Genomic DNA, 22,055 nt, shown 5'->3' on the forward strand with positions numbered 1-22,055 from the left:
GGTGCGCAGCGGCCCCTTACCAAAAATGGGACCTTGGGCAAGCCGCTGACCTCCACGAGCCCCAGTTACTCCTCTGTAAAGTGGGGAGAGAAATGGGCTGGTCCCACAGGGCTGCTGTGGCCATCATGTGTGGGGCATCAGTACTGTCCTCGCCGTTTCTGCGGTTTCCAGCCCCGGATGCTGCCCACAGACCCCAGCCCTGCAGGGTGTGAAGTCAGATGGCCAGCAGCAGGGTGGCCACGGGTTGAGGTTTGATCTGCCCGGGCTCTCCCCTGGCCTCCACCTGCCTCCAGTGTCCCAAGGCCCCAGGCTGCACCGTCCTGGAGGCCAGCCCAGGCTGGCTCTGCTGCGTGCTAGGCCCTGCAGATGCTGGAAGCTCACCTGCGGCCTCCAGCCACCTCCGGCCAGCACCACGTTGCCAGCTGGGGCCCAGGCAAGAAAGCGCTACACTCCTGCCATCCACCCCTGCCGCAGGCTGTCCCTTGAGCCCCTCAGCACAGCCAAGACAAGCCATAGCCTCCCACTCTGTTTTTTTTTAAGGGATTTTTGTCAAGGCAAGCTAGAGTCTCACTGCCAGTACCCAACCAAGATCCCTACATCGTTACCAAAAATCACGAAAGGAACCTTAAAATTCAAGAGATCAATGGGATTATATTTTGATTGGCGCTTGGTGCTAGGAAGCATTCTGAGGCTACTAAGGGCCCAGTGGCCAAGCGTGATTGTTGGGGATGGGTTGGGAAGGTGTGGATGTTACATTTCTGCCAATTCTGCATGTATCAGTCAGCTCTTACTAGCTAAGGTGCAGTAACAAGCAACCCCGACTCTCAGTAGCTGACAACAGAGGTTTGCTTCTTGCTCAGGTCATCTGTGGCTCTGCTTCTTCATGCCTTCCTCATCCTAGAACCTCAGCCCACCTCATTCTAGAGTCTTGTGCCTGGTACATTTTCCTGGAGTGTTCTAGAGCATTCAAAGACTTCATTCTAGAGCATCTAGAGCCTCCACCCACTCCATTCTAGAGCCCCAGCCACCCTTGTTCTATAGCATTCTGGAGCTTGGCCCACCTCATTCTAGAGCCTCAGTCTATTTCATTCTAGAACCTAGAGCCACAGCCTTAGTCTGAGAAATGCCATTCTGCCGGTCCATGAAGAAGAAGGTGGACAGACACACACAGTGACTCCTGTGGCTTCTGCTCACAGCTGGCATGCGTCCCTTCTGCTTATATTTCATTGGCTAAAGCAAGTCATGTGACCCTGACACTAGCCAGGATGCAAAATTCTCTTACTGAGAAGGGGATAAAGAACCCTGGGAACAATGATCCAATCTGGCCCCTGCCTCAGGCCGCCTACTGGATACCTCTTCTAGAGAGGGGGAAACTGAGGGCCCAGGGAATTGAGGGATGCGCAGGAACCTAACAGTCCCCGTGAACCGATCCTGGGATCCCCACTGTGGTCTGCTTGGGAAGCAGCGCACCCTCACTCCCACGCACGCACGTGGGCACCCCCAAGCACTCGGCACCCCCTGCTCTTTGTGGAAACAAGATGCCCCGGGAGGCCCTGCTAGAGGCCCCAGGCCAGACCTTGCGTGGAGAAGGAGCCGGCATCTGAGGCAGCTGTGGGGCTGAGGCCTGGTGGCAGGAGACTTACGGCAGGTGTCGCCTCTACCCAGGGCCCAGATTTTGGCTACGTGACCCGGGAGCCCCTCTTTGAGTCTGTCACCAGCCTGGATTCCTTTGGGAACCTGGAGGTCAGCCCCCCGGTGACTGTGAACGGCAAGGCCTACCCCCTTGGACGGATCCTCATCGGCAGCAGTTTTCCTCTGTAAGAGACACGGAGGGCAGCGGGGGGCGGGAGGGCCACTGATCTGCTTGGGGTGGCCTGGGTGGCCCCTGCATGGTGTCGGTGCCTGGGAGAGTCCCCGGCCATGACTGTCAATACAGAAAGAAAACAAGGGAGTCTTCACGTCTCAGCATTAATTAGCACCTGATATAATCATCCTCTTCCCCAAAGGTGAGGGTGTAAGATGAGGTTATAAACCAGGTGGGAAGGAATGGGGGGGTCCAGTGGAGAGACACAGAGAGTGAACGGAAACACGTCGGTGGACCCTCAGGGCTGACCGTACGTGAAGGAGACACAAGAAGACAGCCCTGTCCCCAGAAGCATGAGTCACTGGCTCCTTGGCCTGTCCACGCTGCCCCCCTCCCTGCCCTGTAACCCACCAGCACAGGAAAGGCAAACTCTTTTCTCCATCAGGGCAGTGGCTAGGGAGAGACAACTTGGGTTCTCACTTCGCAAAAGGGCTGCCAGGAACCTGCATGTGCAAGACCAGCCAAGTTCTGGACATCGAGTCCCTCTGAGCTCCATGGATGCTCTGCTCTGTGGGACAGGCAGTGACCATTTGCCCACCCTCCTCTTCTTTCCCCTCCATTCGGGGGTCACTCATCCACTAGAATGCAGCTATTTCGGCATCAGCCAAGTGTCCTGGACCAAGTGTCCCTGTCCCTGCCTTCAAGGAGACAGAAAAGGTCACAGACATGCAAATAGGCCCTGAGGAAAGAGAAGGGTGAACCTCGAGAGGAGGAGGAGGAGGAGGGAGAGGGGGCCCAAGGAGGGATCCCTAAGCCTCTGGAGGCGTGGAGGGGGCTTCTTAGAGACACGTAGGCCCAGCTGTGGGCCAGGCACTCCTCTGGGCTCTTAGAAGATGGACGCGGGTGGCATGGCGAAGGGTTCCTGACCCAGGTGCGCCAGCTCTGTGGAGCAAGGGGAGGTGGGGGGCTGAGGAGGAGGCACTGGAAGACCCGGGTGGGGAGAGCAGAGGGCCGGAGCCACAGACCCAGGAGGGCGGGAGGAGGCCAGGCAGGAGCCAGACCAGACCCCCCCTAAGGACCATGGGTCATCGTCTAAGGGTGTGGGGAGACGAAGGCCTCGGGAGTCAGGAAGTCAGGAAGGGCTTCCCGGAGGAGGTGTCTTTTGAAGCAATTAAAGATAAAGTGAGCGGAAGTTAGTGTCCCACGGAGCAGTGGGCGAGGGCAGATTCGAAGCCATCCCACTTTGCGGCCTCCCGGGAAGCCCAGGCCGGACTCCTGAGCACAAGGCTGGCCTCCCCGTTCTCACCGGCACCTCGGGGGCTGAGGGTCCAGTTCTGCCCTCACCCAGGTGGCGGCTGTGGCTGATGCTCCCCTTTTCCCCTGGGCTCCGCCTGCACCAGGGTCTCACCCTGTGGCTCAGGCTCCTGCATCGTCCCGGACACCACCCCGGCTCCAGCCGGGTCCCAGAGGCCGGACACCAGGGGCAGGCCCTCTGGGGCAGCAGGCGAGGCGGGCAGCCTTCTGAGGGGTGCCCCCTCTGCACTCCCACTCAGGTCCGGCGGGCGGCGGATGACCAAGGTGGTGCGCGACTTCCTGCAGGCCCAGCAGGTGCAGGCGCCCGTGGAGCTCTACTCGGACTGGCTGACTGTGGGCCACGTGGACGAGTTCATGACCTTCATCCCCGTCCCAGGCACCAAGGTGAGCCAGTCCCCAAGACTGGACGGGAAAGGATAGTAGAGGACCCAAGTACTCCTGGCCCTTGCCAGCCAAGGGCAGGGTCTGAGGGAAACAGCACGGAGGAAGAGGGAAGTAGGCTGAAGCTGGTTTGTGGGTTGTGGCTGTGGCAGGTAAGTTTTTAACCCAGGAAACCCAAAATATTGGCATTTCAATATGTAATTAATACAAGAATTATTTATTAGCCATTTTTCATTCTCTGTTCATGCTAAATCTTCACAATCTGGTATTTTATTCACATAGCACCTCTCTAGTCAAGATGAGCCACAGCTCTAGTGGCTACTGAACTGGCCACAGCACTCTAGAGGGTGATGCAGGGTGGGCCTCGGGTCTGGGGAAAGTTCTTCTATCTTATGACATGAAAGGAATGGCTGCCACTTCCTGTCCTGGACTGTTCTGTGCTAATGATCTGGCCTCGTGGCACTTGGAGAGGTTCCCCCACTCTGTCCAAGGCCATCTTTTTTTTTAATATATATATAACTTTATTTTATTTTTTATGTGGTGCTGCCTCACACATGCTAGGCAAGCGCTCTGCCCCTGAGCCCCAGCCCCAGCCCCCCAAGGCCATCTTTGACCCTGAGCTTTGACCCAGTGATACTGTCAGAGTGGACGGTGGGTGAGAAACCGTCCTCTGAGACAGACAAAGCCCACAGGGCGGCCCCTGCAGCCCAGTACGGGGGGTTGAGAGCTGAGGTGCAGGCCAGGGGCCCCTCTTGCTCCTCCGCCACCTTCTCCTGCTGACACTAAGCCACGGGAATGTCTCGCAGGAGTTCCGGTTGCTCATGGCCAGCACCTCGGCCTGCTACAAGCTCTTCCGGGAGAAGCAGAAGGAGGGCCACGGGGAGGCCATCATGTTCAAAGGTGAGTGTCCACGAGCCTGGGCAAACACTAGGAAACGGGAGTCCCAGAGAGACCCTCGGGGGCTGGACACATGTACACCTGTCCCTTGTGCCCAGCCCCGTGTCCCTGGGCATCTGGCCCACCCTGGGTGTAGGAGGCACCGTGGTGGGAACAGCACCGGCCTCTCGTCTCCCTTGCTGTGACCGGGTGGACGCTGAGCTGTCCACTGCCTCTCACTGTCCTCAACAGCTCAGATGCCTCTTCAGCATCCAGTGGGTGCTTTAAATGACACAAGGCCAGAGGAGAGTCCAGGGGTTGACTCTCTTGGGAGGCTGAGGCGAGAGGATGGCAAATTCAAGGCCAGCCTCCACAATTTCGTGAGACCCTGTCTCAAATTAAAGAATAAGGGCTGGAGTGCAGCTCAGTGGCAGAGCACTTGCCTACCATGCGCAAGGCCTTGGGTTCGATCCCCAGTACGGCAAATAAAAAAAAAAAAAAGGAAATCAAAATGAAAAAGGGCTGGGGATGTAGCTCAGTGGTAGAGAACCCCTGAGTTCAACCCCCGGCACCACAAAAACGATAATAACAATAATGATAACAATGTGGGATGACCGTCACCTGCACCTCCGTCCATTGTTTCTTAAGTTACTTTTTGCCCCTTTGAGGAAGGGGTCCCCAATATCTCTCACACCCAAGAGCCTGTCCCCAAGAGCCTGCCCCCATCCAAAGACAGTGGTCCTGTCCGGCTTCCGGGGACAGACTCTTTCCTTTTGTGATTCCCGCCAATGGGAAGTTTGTTCTTCGATTGGCACGTGTGAGTCTCGGCTTCCTGGAGACTTCTGTTCTCTATATAATCACACCCCAAAAGCTACCCACAGGGTACAAACCATTACTGTTTGTGTGCCAATAAGGGTGAGCGGTGAGTGGGAACAGCTCAGGTACAGGCCCAATAGCCCCATATCTATCTATCTATCTTCTCTCTCTCTCTCTCTCTCTCTCTCTCTCTCTCTCTCTCTCTCTCTCTCTCTCTCTCGGTGCTGGGGATGGAACCTGGGGCCCCACACTCGCTAGGCAAGCCCCTGCCACTGAGCTGCACCCAAGCCAGCCCCCATCTCTTTGCCCTGTCAAGCTACAAGCCTGGGAGGTGCAATGGACCAGCTCTTCCGAGATCAGGAAAAACTAAAGTAGGTGAAGGGCAGAGGCCCTGGATCAGACTGCCCAGGTGCCTCCCAGCCCAGCCACCTGCTGCACGTGAGACCATGGATAAGTCACGTACCCTCTCTGTGCCTCAGTTTCCCCTCCTTCAGTGGGAGCGGTTGTGAGCGAGCTGTTCCACGCAGAGCACTTGGAAGACGCCTGCCAAGCCACGGCGCTCAGTGAGCGTTAGGCAGAGCAGTCGGCCGGAGCCACAGGACAGTCCTGTGGAGGGGAGGCAGAGGCCGGCCTCTCCAGGGCAGGCGCCGAGCAGGAGGCGGGGCTGGACAAGGGGGAGGGTGACTCTGCTTCTGCCACACTCAGCCTGGTGCTGCTGGTCCCTAGAAGCAGGTCTACTTGTGCCACCCACCCCTCTGGCCAGACAGAGAGCGGGGCTGCCGCTTCTCTCCTGGCTCAGGTGACAAGAGGGACCCAAGAGAAAGGAGTGTGTCCTGCTGTCCCCAGGCAGAGGGCCCAGATTTCCCCTGGCCTGGCCGCTCCGGGCCCCCAGTCCGGCCCTGGCCCTGTCCTCCATTCCTGTCCAGCAGTTAGCTCGGACAGAGCCCCCTCCCGCCCCGTATCTGAGGCCTGACCATCTGCCCTCCATGGCCCACAGGCTTGGGCGGCATGAGCAGCAAGCGGATCACCATCAACAAGATCCTGTCCAACGAGAATCTGGTGCAGGAGAACCTGTACTTCCAGGTGAGGACCGGCAGGGCCCCGGGAGCTTCCAGGCTCCCAGCCGCGCACCTCGGGGGGCTTCCGCAGAGAATGAGCGGGGGCCCAGGGCTTGGACCCAGAGCGCGTCAGCACCAGGAGGCTCAGCAGGCACTGAGCTGAAGATGGAGGGTAAGGGGCCACCAAGTCCCTTCTAGCAGAGACTGGAAGCAAACAGGAGACCAGGGAAGGAAGGTGGCCAGTAGTGCCAAAGAGCCGAGGTCTCAGCTACACGAGAGCCTGTGCCCTTTAGAACACAAAACCAAAAACTTTCTCTCCAGGAAAAAAAAAAAAAAAAAGGTTTTAGGAGCACATGCCTCTGAGTTTTAGCTCAAAGGTCCCTGAGGTCTTCAGACTATGCATGGACCCCCCCCCTTCTGAATTCCTAAGTCTCAAATTGCATCAAGAAATACAAATTAGTCATATTTATTTGAATTGGGTATTTATTGGGCAATTTTAAAGAACCACATTTTTAAGAATTAAAAAGCAGAAGCCAGGCATTGTCGTGCCCACCTGTAATCTTAGCAGCTTGGGAATCTGAGGCAGGAGGATTGCAAGTTCAAGGCCAGCCGCAGCAACTTAAAAAGGCCCTAAGCAACTTGGTGAGACCCTGTCTCAAAATAAAAATAAAAATAAAAAAAAGGGCTAGGAATGTAGCCCTGGATGAACACCCTGGATTTTATCCCTGGTACCAGAAAGAAAAAAAAAAAGGCAGGAAACTCAATTCAAAGAGATTTATACAAGGGCTGGGGATGTGGCTCAAGCGGTAGCGCACTCGCCTGGCATGCGTGCGGCCTGGGTTCGATCCTCAGCACCACATACCAACAAAGATTTTGTGTCCGCCAAGAACTAAAAAATAAACATTAAAAATTCTCTCTCTCTCTCTCTCTCTCTCTCTCTCTCTCTCTCTCTCCCCTCTCTCACTCTCTCTTAAAAAAAAAGATTTATACAAAAAGTTATGATTGGCTCATTTCAGAGGAAAGTAAGGAAGAAAGTGGCATGGATTTCAGGCACAAGTTGATCAGGGCTGCAGCTCCACGCCTCTGCATTTCTTGTTCTCTCAGATGCCCTCGTGGTAGGAACAGGGCTGCAATAGTTCAAGGCCCCAGGCCACCCAGCACGCCATCTACAGAGAAAGAGCTCTTCCATGCCCACCGACAACTGAACAAGAGTTTGCTTTTCTCACTCTGATGTGGGCCAACCTGAACCAATTCCCATGGCCAGGGCAGGTGGGGATTCTATGTACTGTTTTGCTCCATCCTGGATCAACGCCCATTCCTGACCCCATCACAGGGGCAAAGGGGCAGAGGCAAGAACTAGTTAGAGTTCCCTGAAGACCAAAGTGGGGCCGATCCACCCAGCAGCAGGGAAGAGGGGCGAAGAGGACCCGGGGAAGCCATGTAGCACCCAGTAAAATCTACAGAAGGCCTCACCGGCCGTGGGAAAGTTGTCGGCTGCTGTAGCAGTATGATCCCGGGCAGCTCGCCAAGGAGACTCTGCCTTTGGTTCCCTTGTGTCTACAAAAGGGACGATGGTGGCGTCTGCCTCCTGGGTTGGAGCTGAAAGAGCTGATCTGTGGGAAGTGATTGGGACAGGGCCAGTACTTGTACCCGTTAGTGTCCACTCGCAGCGGAATCTTCCTGAGTGTCACTCTCACCTCCTGGGGGGGGGGGCATGAGGGGCCACAGAGACACTGTATGAGGAGCACTTAGGGGTCTGGCTCCTGGTAGATGCTCATAAGTGACAGTTGCTGGGATTATTTCTGGAACCTTCCTCGGAGTTGCTACTGTCCCTGAGCCCTGTGGAGGGACCCTGGGAGATGTGGTGCCGGCTCAGCACAGGAAGTCTCTCTGGGGTGCTATGGCCCTGGCCTGCTGCTGCAGAGAAGGTGACAGGTGTGTGTCACTTACCTGCGTGTTCTCCTGCTGTCCCCACCCAGCGCTGCCTGGACTGGAACCGTGACATCCTCAAGAAGGAGCTGGGGCTGACGGAGCAGGACATCATTGACCTGCCCGCTCTTTTCAAGATGGATGAGGACCGCCAGGCCAGAGCATTCTTCCCAAATATGGTGAGACCCCCCAGAACCTGACCCTCACCCCACACCATGTAGGAGGCAGCCAGATCCAGGAGGAGCCCCGATTGAAGCTATCCAATCAGGAGGCCCACGTCCTGGTCCGGGGTGAGCTGCTGTGTGACCTCACCCCAGGCACTCGCCCTCTCTGAGGTCCTCTATTCCCTCCTAGCGGGGATGGGCTTGTCCTAGCTTCCTCGCCGGAGTAGTGACAGTCTTATACGTCATTGGAAAGGAAGTGCTTTGCATCAGGTACAAAGGCCTCTATGTACAGAAGGGATCCTTGTTACCATAGAGAGGAGTCTCCATGAGGCAGAAAGCAATTAGATCAACACACACACACACACACACACACACACACACACACGTGAGCTCAAGTGCACACGAATGCACGTATAAACCCACGTGTGTGCATATCCACACACATGTATAAGACGTATGTGTTTGTTCCGATGTGTGCACATTCACCCATGTGAACACATGTGAACTCACACGTGTGCACACCTTTGCACATACATACACACAAGGCAGGGGTTGCCTGGTTTTCCACCTCAGCCTCGCCATTCATGAGTTGCTTAGCCTCCTCTGGGCCTCAGTTTCCCCATCTATAAAGAGGGGATTGTTCTAGTACCTTCTTCATAGGATTAAGGAAGGGTCCTCGGAGCTTGGGTCAGGGCAGACCTGTAGCCAGAGCCACTGAATGACTGACCCTGTGGTAGGTGAACATGATCGTGCTGGACAAGGACCTGGGCATCCCCAAGCCGTTCGGGCCCCAGGTGGAGGAGGAGTGCTGTCTGGAGACACACGTGCGCGCCCTGCTGGAGCCCCTGGGGGTCACCTGCACCTTCATCGACGACATTTCCGCCTACCACAAGTTCCTGGGGGAGGTCCACTGTGGCACCAACGTCCACAGGAAGCCCTTCGCCTTCAAGTGGTGGCACATGGTGCCCTGACCTGCGGGAGCCCCGGGGCGTCCCTGTTTCCCCGAGTCCTCCAGGCCTCTCGCACCCCAGGGGCCCTCCCCCTGCCTGACCTGACGGGGTGGCCCCTCTGGGAGACCTATGGGGAGCAGGGTGGGATTTGGGGGTACCTGTGCCTTGTCCTCCCTGGGAAGGGCCTCCGTGTCCACTGAAGCCACACCAGGGAGCTCACCTCTGACCCTCCTGAAACTAGCCAGGCATTTGGCCACTCTCTGTAGAGCCCTGGCGCGGGAAACAAAGCAAACCAACAACAAAAAAATCACATCCCCAGACCAGGCCCCAGAGTTCTCTATTTGCAATTGGAATGAGGGAAAGGGGAAGGGGATTCTGGGATCACAGTGTCTTCCAGCAGCCATGCCCTGAAGTTCAAGGTGGGACACATGGAAATGCATCCCGGACCCTGACGCACCTTGAACTGCACCGTTATTTCAAATTCGCCTTCCTGGGGTCTCCAGGTGCCACCTCCAATCCATTCCTTACTGCCTCTCAGCCCCCCTTAGCTTTCTCTCTGCAATGCAGACCCCGAGCCCTCCTGCTCCACGAGGGCCCAGGAATTTAGCTCAGAACTTTCCCTGGAAACAGATGCATCAGAGCGGTTTCTCCATGTGCTTCTCCCCAGGGGCTTGAGGCTCTCTCCCCGAGACCAGCACCCCCTGAGGCTGAGTTCAGCATGTAAAGATGCCCCATCAACTCCAGCCACCATCTCTTGCCTGGTCCTCGAGTCTGTGGCCAGGCTCTGACCCCTCTCCTGCCACCACCTCAGGTCCCATCCTTCCCACTACTGGCAGCTAAATGCCAGCTTCTTTGCCTCCAGCCACGTTCAGACCTTCCCCTGGGCATGGGAAACAACCACCCCTCCTCCTAGACCTCAGACCCAACATGGAAGGACCCTGGCCTCACCTCCAGCCCAAACAGCTGCTGGCCTTCGAGGTGGACCGACCCTCCTGTTGAAGTTCACCAGTGTGTTTGCCAAAGACTCTCTCATTCGGACACATCCAGATAAATTCCCTGAGTCCAATGAAAAGAGTTAACTTCAGCTTAAAAAAAAAAAAATCCTTTAGGACCAGAAACACAAGTAAATTATAATTTCACTTTGAAGGTTAAAAAAAAAGAACTATTTTATAACCAATGAAGAGGTTATAAATCTGTGTTCTTGGGGGAACAGGATTTTCACTTTGGATCATTTCATTCGGCCACTCAGTGAGCACTTCTTGCATGGCTGCTGAGCTCGGGCACCATGCCAGCCTCTGAGAATAGCAAACCGGGCACAGAACCAGTCAGTCCCCAAGGCTAAGAAACTACCTTTGAATGCTCAGCCTTGAGCTGGGGATGTAGCTCAGCGGTAAAGCATTTGCCTAGCATGTGCAAGACTGTGGGTTCCATCCCCAGCACTGCAAAAAGTAAAAGTTTAAAAAATTAAAAATAAGTCAGGCGTGGTGGTGCACACCTGTAATCCCAGCAGCTGGGGAGGCTGAGGCAGGAGAAGCGCAAGTTCAAAGCCAGCCTCAGCAATGGCGAGGCGCTAAGCAACTCAGTGAGACCCGGTCTCTAAATAAAATACAAAATAGGGCCGGGGATGTGGTTCAGTTGGTCGAGTGCCCCTGAGTTCAATCCCCAGTACCTAAAAAAATTAAAAATAAATCTAAAAAGTAATAAACAGCCAGCCTTTACCCTTCGATGTTGTACTTTTCAGAAATGCCACTTTATTGCGGCTGGGGATATAGCTCAGTTGGTAGAATGTTTGCTTCGCATGCACAAGGCCCTTGGGTTCAATCCCCAGCACCACCACTAAAAAAAAAAAAAAAAAAAAAAAATGCCTCTTTATTCAGGAAATACTCAGGGCACAAATCTTCCCAAAAGTCACTGACTCCATGAAATTGGGATGGGGGGGTCTTCTTTAAGCAAGCCCCTTTCCCATCCAGCGGGGCCAGTACCACCTCTCAGATCAGAGACTCAGAAACGGTTGTCCCCCCTCTGGGGACAGTGGCTCCTGTTGGATCTTCTCTCCAACCCCAGTCGTGAAAACACAAGTGCCTCTCTGAGGGTGTGCGTCTAGAGACTGTCCTGTGTGTGCGTTTGGTTCCTATGGGTTTGTGAGCTTTCTTTTATTTTTATCTAGTCTACATGAAGGGGAAGTGAGCACCCCCACGTGCAGATGGTGTGTCTTGTAGCTTTTCCTAAAGGTCTCCCCATCCTAAGCCAGTGATCTCTGAAGTTTCTGGAAGCCCCGGGGCTCAGACACTGTCCTGGCCACCTCACTTGCCCACCCGGTGTGCCTCCCCTCGGTGTGGATGTACCCTGTGGACTCGGCGCTCTTCCCCGCCCCCCCTTTCTATAAATGTCAACCCAGAACTTCTGTGTTGCAAAACCCAGCCAAGTTCCTGTTTTGATCTTGATTTTGAAATATTCAGTGTGAGATGGCAGGGGGTGTCATGAAGATGGCCGGAGCTGGGCACAAGTTCAACTTTCTGGAAAAGAGGTCGTGGTGGAGATAGAAAGGCATTTGCCGAAGAGCCTGACTAAAGAGCAATAAATAAACAGTCCAAGGGGAAATCACGTGGCTGTGGGCGTGAGGTTCTTTGCGGCTTCCTAGATGTGGCCCTGAGGGACACAGACCACATGGGGCCCTCCATCTGGCCCCGAAGCCCCTGCTAGTCCGCACACCAGCTCCAGGCTCTCGGCAAGGCTGTCTCAAGCGTCTGAAATCCCACATATATTGTGTTTGCATGTGACAGGGCCACCTCCCAGGGTCAAGATCAATATCCCTAGTAAAGTCAGGGATGCAGACCCTGAGACGAGCATTTGGTTTATTTAAGAGTGTCCCCAGGGGAAGCCAGTAAGGGAATCGGGGGAGTAGGACAGGGAAGGAGAAGTTGAACAAGGTGTGACTTCAGGTGCTGCCTCAGCCCCAGCCCTGAAGGGCACCTGAGAGATGTTCCACCTGGGAGGCCAAGTCTCCCCACATCTACACCACATCTACCCACATCTACCCACATCTACATCTACTCTGGGGCCTCTGGTTCTCTGAATGGGCGGGGCCGCCATAGCCCATAGGGAGCCACCTAGAGAAGATCATGTCTGTAGTTAGGAACAAAGTCAAGGTCACAGGAGCTGGAGACGGACTCACAGAAGCAAAAAAAAAAAAAAAAAAAAAAAAGGTGTGGGCAGGACACAAACCGTGCCTGCTGCTCTGGGTAGCTCCATGTTCTCACAACGGGGAGTCATTACACAGGATTGGCGATTTGACCCGTCCTCTAATGACCCATGCAGCACAGCCACAGTCTAACAGGGTCTGCGTGAGCAAACCCCCAAGACCCTGACGTGGAGCCTCTGGTTGGCTTCTGGACCTCCTAAGCTCCCTGGGACACACCTGGGCCCCTCACCCCTCAGACCCTTCTTGGGATGAGGTGTTGGTGCACCTGTCTTCAGGGGCCAATGCAAAAATAAAAAATAAAAAAAATCACTGGTTCTTTAACTTCCAGGATTAAGCCATGGTCCAGCCCTGTGAGATCACTCTTCTCTCCTCTCTTTTATTGAAATTAACACATAATAATGGTGCCTACTTACAGTGCAGAGTGATACATGTATACACTGGATAATGATCAAATCAAGGTAATTAGTATTTCCATCTCCTGTCTCCTTAAACATCAATCATTTCTTTGTACTGGAAGTCTTCAAACTTCTGTGTTTCAGCTTTATTTATTTATTTATTTATTTATTTATTTATTTTTTAGACATCGATGGGCTTTTATTTTGTTCATTTATTTACATGTGGTGATGAGGATCGAACCCAGTGCCTCACACATGCTAGGCAAGTGCTCTACCACTGAGCCAGTTTTTTGTAAAAAAAAAAAAAAAAAAAAAAAGGGTGGGGGGAGGCCCGACATGGTGCTGCACACCTGTAATCCCAGCCGCTCCAGAGACTGAGGCAGGAGGATCACAAGGATGAGGACAGCCTTAGCAACTTAACATGACCCCGTCTCGAATAAAAAAAATTAAAAAGGGCTGGAGATATATCTTAGTGGCAAAGTGCCCCGGGGGTTAATTTTTACAAACTACAGCCATCCCACTGGGCTACAGAACACTAGCATTTATTCCCCTTATCACATCGTAGTCTGGTTTTCGTTTTCCAATTCTGTTTATCCCTCCACCCACCCCTGCCTTTTTATATCCGATTAACGTGGTCCAAGTCACAGCAAGGCTGATCTGAAATAGTTCCCAGATCCCCCCATCCCAGAAACTCCTCAAAAGATGTGGGTGTGTTAAACAAGTTTATCCGGGTACTATTTTCACATTGTGGCCACTCCCTTACCTCAGCATTGCTGAGATTACACTGGGACCAAAAAAAAAAAAAAAAAAAATAGCACTTTCCAATAAAATATAATGCAAGCCACCCACGTAACTTTAAGTTCCCTAATAGTCACGTTAAAAAGGTTAAAATCAGGGGCTGGGGTGGTGGCTCAGTGGTAGAGTGCTTGCCTAGCACGTGTGAGGCACTGAGTTGAATTCTCAGTACCACATACAAATAAATAAATAAAATAAAGGTCCACCAACGTCTAAAAAATTTTTTAAAAAAGCTAAAATCAGATAAAATCAATGTTATTAATATATTTTCTTTAACCTAGTATCTCCAAATTATTATCGTTTTGACATATAATCAAAATTTTAAATTTTTAATGAGAATTTCATATTCTCTCTCTCTTTTTTTTCTGTGATGAATCCTTGAAAACTGATGTGCATACTATACTTACATCACTCTCTCTTGGGACTCGCCACATTTAAGTGCTCCGTGACCACACACTACACAAGTAGCTACTATTGAGAGGCATAGTTCTAGAAACTTCTCTGCTGGACTGAACCCCAACGAGGGAAACAGGCACCTTCCTTCAATCCCCAGCTAGTCTGACTGCAAGGATTAATACGATTTTATTAAAATACTTAAAAGAAAAATGTACAATAGATATCAGCCCTTGTCACTAGTAACTAAATACAGAGAAACACCAGGCGGAGGCACTTCCCCTCCCGTTGGGAGACCAGGAGAAGGCCGTGCCTCGCAGAAAGCTCCTCTCGTGTCTTGTCTCAGGCCTGGCTGATGTGAGAAATCTACTTTCTCACCTGGGCTTCACCCCGGATCCTTCCACTGCAGCCAGGGGGGCTCCTATCAGCCCGCTGGTTGCCTTTGTGAGAGGAGTCCTCACTGTGTGGCCCAGGCTGGCCTCAAACTCCTCAGCTCAAGAGACGCTCCTGCCTCAGCCTCCTCGTAGCTGGGATTATGGGTACACACCACCATACCCAGCTCAGCCCGACCTTTGAGAAACGAGGGTCTGCCGAGATCAGATCACACTGGCTCCAGCCTCAGTTCTCACCCTCTACAAGCTCAGGCTCACCCCCTCATAGTCCTGGTCACACCCCAAGATGGCTCTGCAGCAGCCTCAGCCAGCATGCCCCCTCGGGGCTCTCCTGTGACCCACCTTTCCAAGGATGTTTGCTTTCCCTCCTGCTGGCAATTTCTGGCACCTGGGCAGTGCTCAGCAAATCTGTTGAGTGACAGAAAGAAAAATCTCTTCAGCCAGGTGACGGATGCAGAAAAAACAGATCAGCCATTTCTTTCTTTTTTATTTATTTTTTTATTATTTTAAATTTTTCTTACTTTCAGGGATCAAACCCAGGGCCTTGTGCATGCTGGGCAAGTGCTCTACCACTGAGCTCCACCCCAGCCCCCACCATCATAATCACTGACTACACACCTGCCAGATTGGACCACATGGAGTGCCACTTTAGAGGTCAAAATAGTCCAACAGAGAAGATTTCATATGGTTCCACCTAATATTTGACATTCATGATCTCTCCTAGTTTGCGAGACAAAGCTGTGAAGTTATCGACCAACTTTATAGACAGGACAGTGGGACTCAGGGAAGGGGGTCGAACAGCCCAAAATAATGGAACCAGGATTCACGCTTAGGGTCTGGGCCCAGAGCTCAGCGCCTGAGCCCTACCCACGTCTAACAAGTGGGCTTTGTTCCGTTCACAAAGGTCACCCCAACACCAGCCCTTTCTTAGCATGCTGGGTGTCCCCTTGGAATCTCACCAACAAGAAAACCCCATTACCTGTGAGCAAAATGTCGGAGATTGTAGGATTCCTACAGTCCTCAGAGAGCCCCGAACAAAAAGCCTCTACCTGGCCCAGCAGTGCTGTCTCTGGCCTTCCACTCAGAGCAAGATGTCCTCTCTGCTGAGTGCGGTGGCACACACCTGTAATCCCAGTGGCTCGGGAGGCTGAGGCAGGAGGATCGTGAGTTCAAAGCCAGCCTCAGCAAGAGCAGGCATCCAGCAATTCAGTGAGACCCTGTGTCTAAATAGCATACAGAATAGGGTGGGGATGGGGCTCGGTGGCTGAGCGCCCCTGAGTTCAATCCCTAGTACCCCCCCCCAAAATGGCATCTCTGGGTCATGAAAAGCAGACGACCCATATCCACTCACCCAACCATTTCTTTTAACATCTGCTAAGCAGATGCTAAGATGTTAAAACTAGAGCAATCCTCTAATTTTTCACCTAAACCAGGACATTTCTGAGAGCAAAAGGGGCCCCCCAAATAATTCCACCAGGACAACAGTTGAAATCAGAACTGTGCTGGGCACACAGGATGGGAAACCCCACAGAGAGGGTGACATCTCACCCTCAAGGAGCTGATGGCCTGGTCAGCTAGACAGACAGGACAGCAGACAGGCTGACGGAGGAGGGGCCCCGATGCACTTTTGCTGAATGGAAAAATGAATGTGGCACAGAAAGCTGTGGAATCACACATGCACGAGGGTATACACACACACACACACACACACACACACACACACACAATTCCTTCCTGCAGGAAGAGTGACCAAGGGTGTTCCTTCCAACTGGGATCAGAGTCAGTTGAATCAATGGGAGAATGAATGGTTGGGCAGAGGGAGGGGCTGCCCTCACTGCAAAGAAAGGACTGTGAGCTTGTGACACAACGGGAAATGGTGACCACACAGAGTGGCTAAGATCTTGTCGGGGCTCAGAGAACAATATCCCCAAACAAGGCATACCTTGGCATGCTGAGCAGTGTGATCAGAAGGGACTAAGGGCTTTTAGAGCAGGCTCAGAATCCAGGTCCCCTAGGCCTGCCTAAGAAGAAGCAGTGACTTCCGGCCCCCTCCCTGGGCTTTGTGGGAAGACTGAAGTCGGCCAACACGCTGGACAGACTTTTGGTTCACACCACCGTCCTCTATTTCATAGAGAATCTTTACAAACCACTCTATCCTGGGGGCCCAATGGACTTTGTCCCGAGTCATTTTTGTGTGTTCTCCAAACCCATTGAATCCCCCTAAAAATTACCTGCACTCCCTCTTCCCCGCTTCCCCTATGGAAAAGGGGTGTATGAACTTCCAAATCCTGTTGAGCTGATGGGTAATGACACCGGGTGATTGCCTCTTTGCACATAATAAATGTGTGCCTTTTCACCAGTCTGTCTTGTCAGTGTACTTCAGAGGACAGCGGGGAAGTCTCCCTTTGCACTTACAATACATCGTAGTCATGCTGGGAGCACTAGGCTTGAGCACTGGGGGTCCCCTGGAGGTTGGGGTAGCTGCAGTCGCATGATCCATGCTGCATTTTAGAAAGCAAGAAGTGACCTATGTTTCTTTCTTTCCCCCCCTTTTGGTGGTGCTGGGGATTGAACCCCAGGCCTTGTGCTTTTGAGGCAAGCACTCTACCAACTGAGCTATATCCCCAGCCTGAGTGACCTAGGTTTCTTTATCACAATTAAACTTATAGGAAAAACCCTTTTTTTTTTTTTTTTGGACATAGTTCTTTTTATTTATTTTTTTAGTTCTCGGCGTACACAACATCTTTGTTTGTATGTGGTGCTGAGGATCGAACCCAGGCCGCACGCATGCCAGGCAAGCGCGCTACCGCTTGAGCCATATCCCCAGCCCAGGAAAAACCCTTTTTAAGAAACTGCCAGAGGAATGATCAAACCACAGCACCTTCTTACATTTAAATATTTTACAGCACAAAAAATGAAATAGGACAGAAGACCTCCATGACATCGCACTGGGTGGAAAGGTGACAGATTGCCTCATGTAGTGGGGAGGAAGAGCAGCATTCAAAGCCACGGATTCCTGCAGAAATGCACGGACCTGCAACAGAAAGATCTGGAAGGAGGGCCACAAAACTGACACTAGCAGTCACCTCCGGGAAGGAAGGCTGACAGAGGGGACTTACACTTTATATTGCTTGAGTGTTTTACATAGTGAGAATTTAATTACATATGCATTTTTAAACAAATTTTAAGCTGCCTGAGATCCTTGACATCTTATATAGGCTGGAGTCTTTCCACCCTAATTAGTGTAATCTGTTCCCCCAAAGATGCATGGTTCTCTTCGACCTCCTTCCTTCCCGCCTACTGGGTTTCCCATCACCAGTTTCAGATTGATAGCCCCTGACAGCTACTCACTCATTTAATCCTCCTCCCCACGAGGTGACTGACTCCCCCACCCCATATAGTCTCCAGTAGGAAACTAATGCAGAGAGAGGTTAAGTAACTTACAAGAGGTCACAGAGTAACTGGCGGATTTAACAGAGTTTGAACCCCAAAGACCTGCACACTTAACCATTCTACCTCTCTGTCTCCCTAAAAGGTGGAGTCGCCTTTAATATTCTGCATCTCTGTTTTTCTCAGTCAGCTGACATCTGGCCACTACAAATGAATATTCATCATCTCAGTTCCTTCTTGTATGGTTCTGTCTCTAATTTTTTTTTTTTTAAGGATGGTCAAACTACAGATTCAGTTGGAAAGGGAGTTTCATTGTGCGTGATACACTGTGTCTACAAACTGCATACCACACGAGCCCACAGAACCAAAATTAACTGCTAATTTGAGAGTATGTGGTGCTGTGTGCTGCAGCAGGTGGGTATGAGGCAGAAGTTGGCAGGCAGTGACCTCTGAATGCGTGTGTGTGTGTGTGTGTGTGTGTGTGTGTACGCAGTGCTTCAGGGCTCAGCGGCAGAACGGTCCCCAGAAGACTCTGGGCCACTTGCTAAGTCCCAGCAGCTGAGATGACTTCAGCTGTGTGAAATACAGTCCCAGCTGGAGTGGGGGTGGCTGGTGACTTTTCCCTCCGGGAGTTCCATAGAGACTGCTCATGAAATCCGAGAAGATGTAGCATATGATTGCCTCTATCCCACTCAAAGAGAATATTTTGAGAACTCTAATTATATGGTGAGGTTTGCATGGGATGAAGAAAGAGGGTTTGGATAAGCCCTTCCTGAGAGCAGGTTGGCAAGGGTTGCTAGGGAGCCCTGGGCAGTGCTGTGGGGCAGGGGCACCCCCTGCAGGTGAACCAGAGTGGCTGCAACACTGTGTTCCCTCCACCTGGTGCATGCCCACTGCCCAACCCTCGACCTAGAGAAGATGTTGACCTACTGTCTGCGTGACCTGGGGTGAGTTGTCAACCCTCTCAGAGGCTCAGTTGCCCCTATTATAAACAAAGAGCCCTAATCCCTACCTCCTGGGTTGTTGTAATGATTAGAGACACCAAAGATACGCAAAGGATTCTGTGTAGGCTCTGATACACAGTAAGCCCTCCAAATTTGGCTGCCATCAGTAGCTGCAGCTGCAGCCCCATTGTCTCCAATGCCAGCATCATGAACAGCACTGAAGATATCACCCCAAGACCTAGCAGAAGGGGACTTCTCTAAGAACGAGGCCAGGCAGGGTCGGGGTGGGAAGAGAAGAGATCTGAACCAGGTGGCCAGTTGACATTAGATTTGCCAACTCAGTCTATTCCAATTCTGGGAGACGGGGTTTTCTGTTTGTTTGTTTTTTTTAATATGTTTTAGTTTTAGATGGACCCGATACCTTTCTTTCTTTCTTTCTTTCTTTCTTTCTTTCTTTCTTTCTTTCTTTCTTTCTTTCTGTGCTGCTGAGAATCAATCCCAAGGCCTCACATGTGCTAGGCAAGTGCTCTACCATTGAGCCACCACCCCAGCCCTGGGAGGGGGTTTTCACCTCCTCTCTAGAGCCCCCACAGTGTCTAACCACACTGCAACCTAGAAGAAAAATATCCCAGAGAGCTGGGATAGACTTGGAAGAGCCTAGTTGTTTGCAAATCTCGCTGTAGTGCCAGCCCTGCCTGCAATGACCCATGGAAGGGACTCATTCTGCAGCTAAGAGAGGAGAAGGAAGCTCTGCTGCCACACCCTCCGTGGGGTCTCCAGCTTGCCCTGCCTGCAGGTCAGAGGACCAGGCCTGGTGGAGGCCTGGGCTGGGGGGAGAGTGGATCCATCCACCCATCCCCGGCTTTCTCCTCCATCCCCATCCACCAGGCTCCCTCCTCCCTTCTTCTCTGGTCCCTGAAAGTGCACCCAACCCCCTTGAGGTACCCAGAAAGCATTTTAGTACTGAAACCTTCGAGAAAACAAACAGGGGTTCGTAAGACTAAGGATAGGGGAAGTGGTTCAAAAAACAGTCAAAGTAAGAGCTGTCTGTGGTCAGCACCAAGTGAAAAGGAACTCCCAGCCTCCGTGCTGGCTAAGTCCTCTTGCTTTGCTTGGAGAATACTGGTTGTCCTTTGCAGTACTGGAGATTGGACCACGGGCGCTTTACCACTGAGCTACAGCCCCATCCCCTTTGACCTTTATTTATTTGTCTGTCTGTTTGTTTGTTTAGTTGTCAACGGACCTTTATTTTATTTATTTTTATATGTGATGCTGAGAATCAAACCCAGTGCCTCACACATGCTACCAGTCAGCCACAACCCCAGGCCAGACCTTTTCATTTTAGACAGGGTTTTGCTAAATTACTGAGTTAACCTTGAACTTGCAATCCTTGCCTCTGCCTCTGCCTCCTGAATCCTGAATCCCTGAAATTACAGGTGTGCACTAGCATGCCGGGCCAGGAACACCATCTTTACTTAAAATGTTGCTATTGTATTCTTCCTGAGTTTTTTTGCATTTTGTTTTTAAAAATATTGTATTAAGGGCTGAGGATATAGCTCACATGCACAGGGCCCTGGGTTCAATCCCCAGCATCATAAATAAATAAATAAATAAATGTTGTAGTAAAATATTATCTGTCTCAATTGCCAAGTTTTGGGGGCCTCTTAAATTTGATGCCCCTGGTGAATGCCTCCCTCGACTCACCCAAGTTCTGGCCCTGAGAATTGGAGCTGCCTGAGTCATCACTTCTCTGCTAAGCTGTCCCCAGTCTCTCCTTTCACCTCCTACAAGAAACAGGGTCGGCTCATCCTCTGTGTACTGCTTCATTCAACTAACCAACATCGACTGCATACCTACTCTATGCCAGGTCCCAAGTCAGGCATTTTAGAAACAAAAATGAATTGTTCATGTATTAAGTATTTATTGGCCACCTACTGTGTGCCAATCACTGAGTCAGGCTCCAGAACACCCCAGTCAGGCTTGATTCTCAGCACCACATATAAATAAATGCGTAAAATAAAGGTTCATAAACAATATATATGTATATAAATTCAAAACAGCCTGCACAGTGGCGCACACCTGTAATTCCAGGTACGTGGGAGGCGGAGGCAGGAGGATTGAACATTCAAGACCAGCCTGAGCAATTCAGCAAAACCTTGCCTCAAAATAAAAATAAAAAGAGTTTAGGAACATAACTCGGTGGTGCAAGGCCCTGGATTCAAACCCCAGCACCAGAAGAAAAAAAAAATTCAGCAAGAAGTGGTGATGCACACCTGTGACCCCAGCAACTCCAGAGACTGAGGCAGGAGAATCCAAAGTTCAAAGCCAGCCTCAGCAACTTAACCAGGCCCTAAGCAACTTAGTGAGACCCTGTCTGAATAAAAACAAAAAGGGGGGCTGGGGTTGTGGCTCCGAGATGGAACACTGGCCTAGCATGTGCAAGGCACTGGGTTCAATCCTCAGCACCACATAAAAGTAAATAAATAAAATAAAGTTCTTGTGTCCAACTACAACTATACACACACACACACACACACACACACACACACACACACACACAAGTTCAATTCCCCTCTACCAAAAAAAAAAAATTCAAACAGACTTACAGATAGCCATAAATTCAAAGAAAATAAAGTAGCGGGGATGGGCCAAGCCCTCAAACAGCCCCCGGAGGGGAGAAAGACACATGGGAAGGGGAGTTGTTCAACAGGTTCGCTGATGGCTGCTGCAGAGCTATTCTATTAGGGCTGGCCCAGGAGTGATCTTCTAAGGGAGGAGAAAATTGGAGCTGAATCTTCAAAGATGACAATCCACCATGTGAAGGAGGACAGGACACTCCTGCTGCCAGACACTGGGGTGTACAAGGGCACAGAGGTGAGGACGGGGAGGGGTGTCTGGAGGCTTGGAGCACACAGTGGCAGTTGGTGGTGGAGAGTGGGCGGGTGACAGTACTGAGAAGAGCAGAAGTGTGAACCCTGCAGGTGGTACGTACACTGGGGACAGGTTGAGTGTGAAGGGCCATGGGACACCCAGCTAGAGATGCCCCGGGGACAGCCGAGTCAAAGGAGAGGATCAGCCAGAGAGACGAAGAGGGCAGTGGCTGGGGTACTCAAGGCAAATGACTTCCTACATTATGGGTGAGAAGGCTCCACAGTCCCACCACAGGGAGTAAGTATGGATTTAGAGTGAAGCAGGTTTGTCTCAGAGGCAAATAAATCTTCCAGATAATAAAGTCATCTGATATTTCCCCTA

General features: G+C 51.8%; 1 protein-coding gene across 1 annotated transcript in view; it reads left to right on the top strand.

Moving 5' to 3' along the window:
• PADI2 (peptidyl arginine deiminase 2) overlaps positions 1-11,173 on the top strand; it is a 40,345-nt gene extending 29,172 nt beyond the window's left edge. The window contains exons 11-16 of the mRNA XM_081308082.1: positions 1,666-1,817; positions 3,358-3,502; positions 4,306-4,399; positions 6,189-6,274; positions 8,229-8,357; positions 9,080-11,173. Coding sequence (XP_081164208.1) covers positions 1,666-1,817; positions 3,358-3,502; positions 4,306-4,399; positions 6,189-6,274; positions 8,229-8,357; positions 9,080-9,313 — 840 coding nt within the window. The 3' untranslated portion in view covers positions 9,314-11,173. The remainder of the gene's footprint in view (positions 1-1,665; positions 1,818-3,357; positions 3,503-4,305; positions 4,400-6,188; positions 6,275-8,228; positions 8,358-9,079) is intronic.
• Positions 11,174-22,055: the final 10,882 nt, after the last annotated feature.

The sequence above is a fragment of the Spermophilus citellus genome (genome assembly GCF_964194105.1).
Source record: "Spermophilus citellus genome assembly, chromosome: 9".
Taxonomy (NCBI): domain Eukaryota; kingdom Metazoa; phylum Chordata; class Mammalia; order Rodentia; family Sciuridae; genus Spermophilus; species Spermophilus citellus.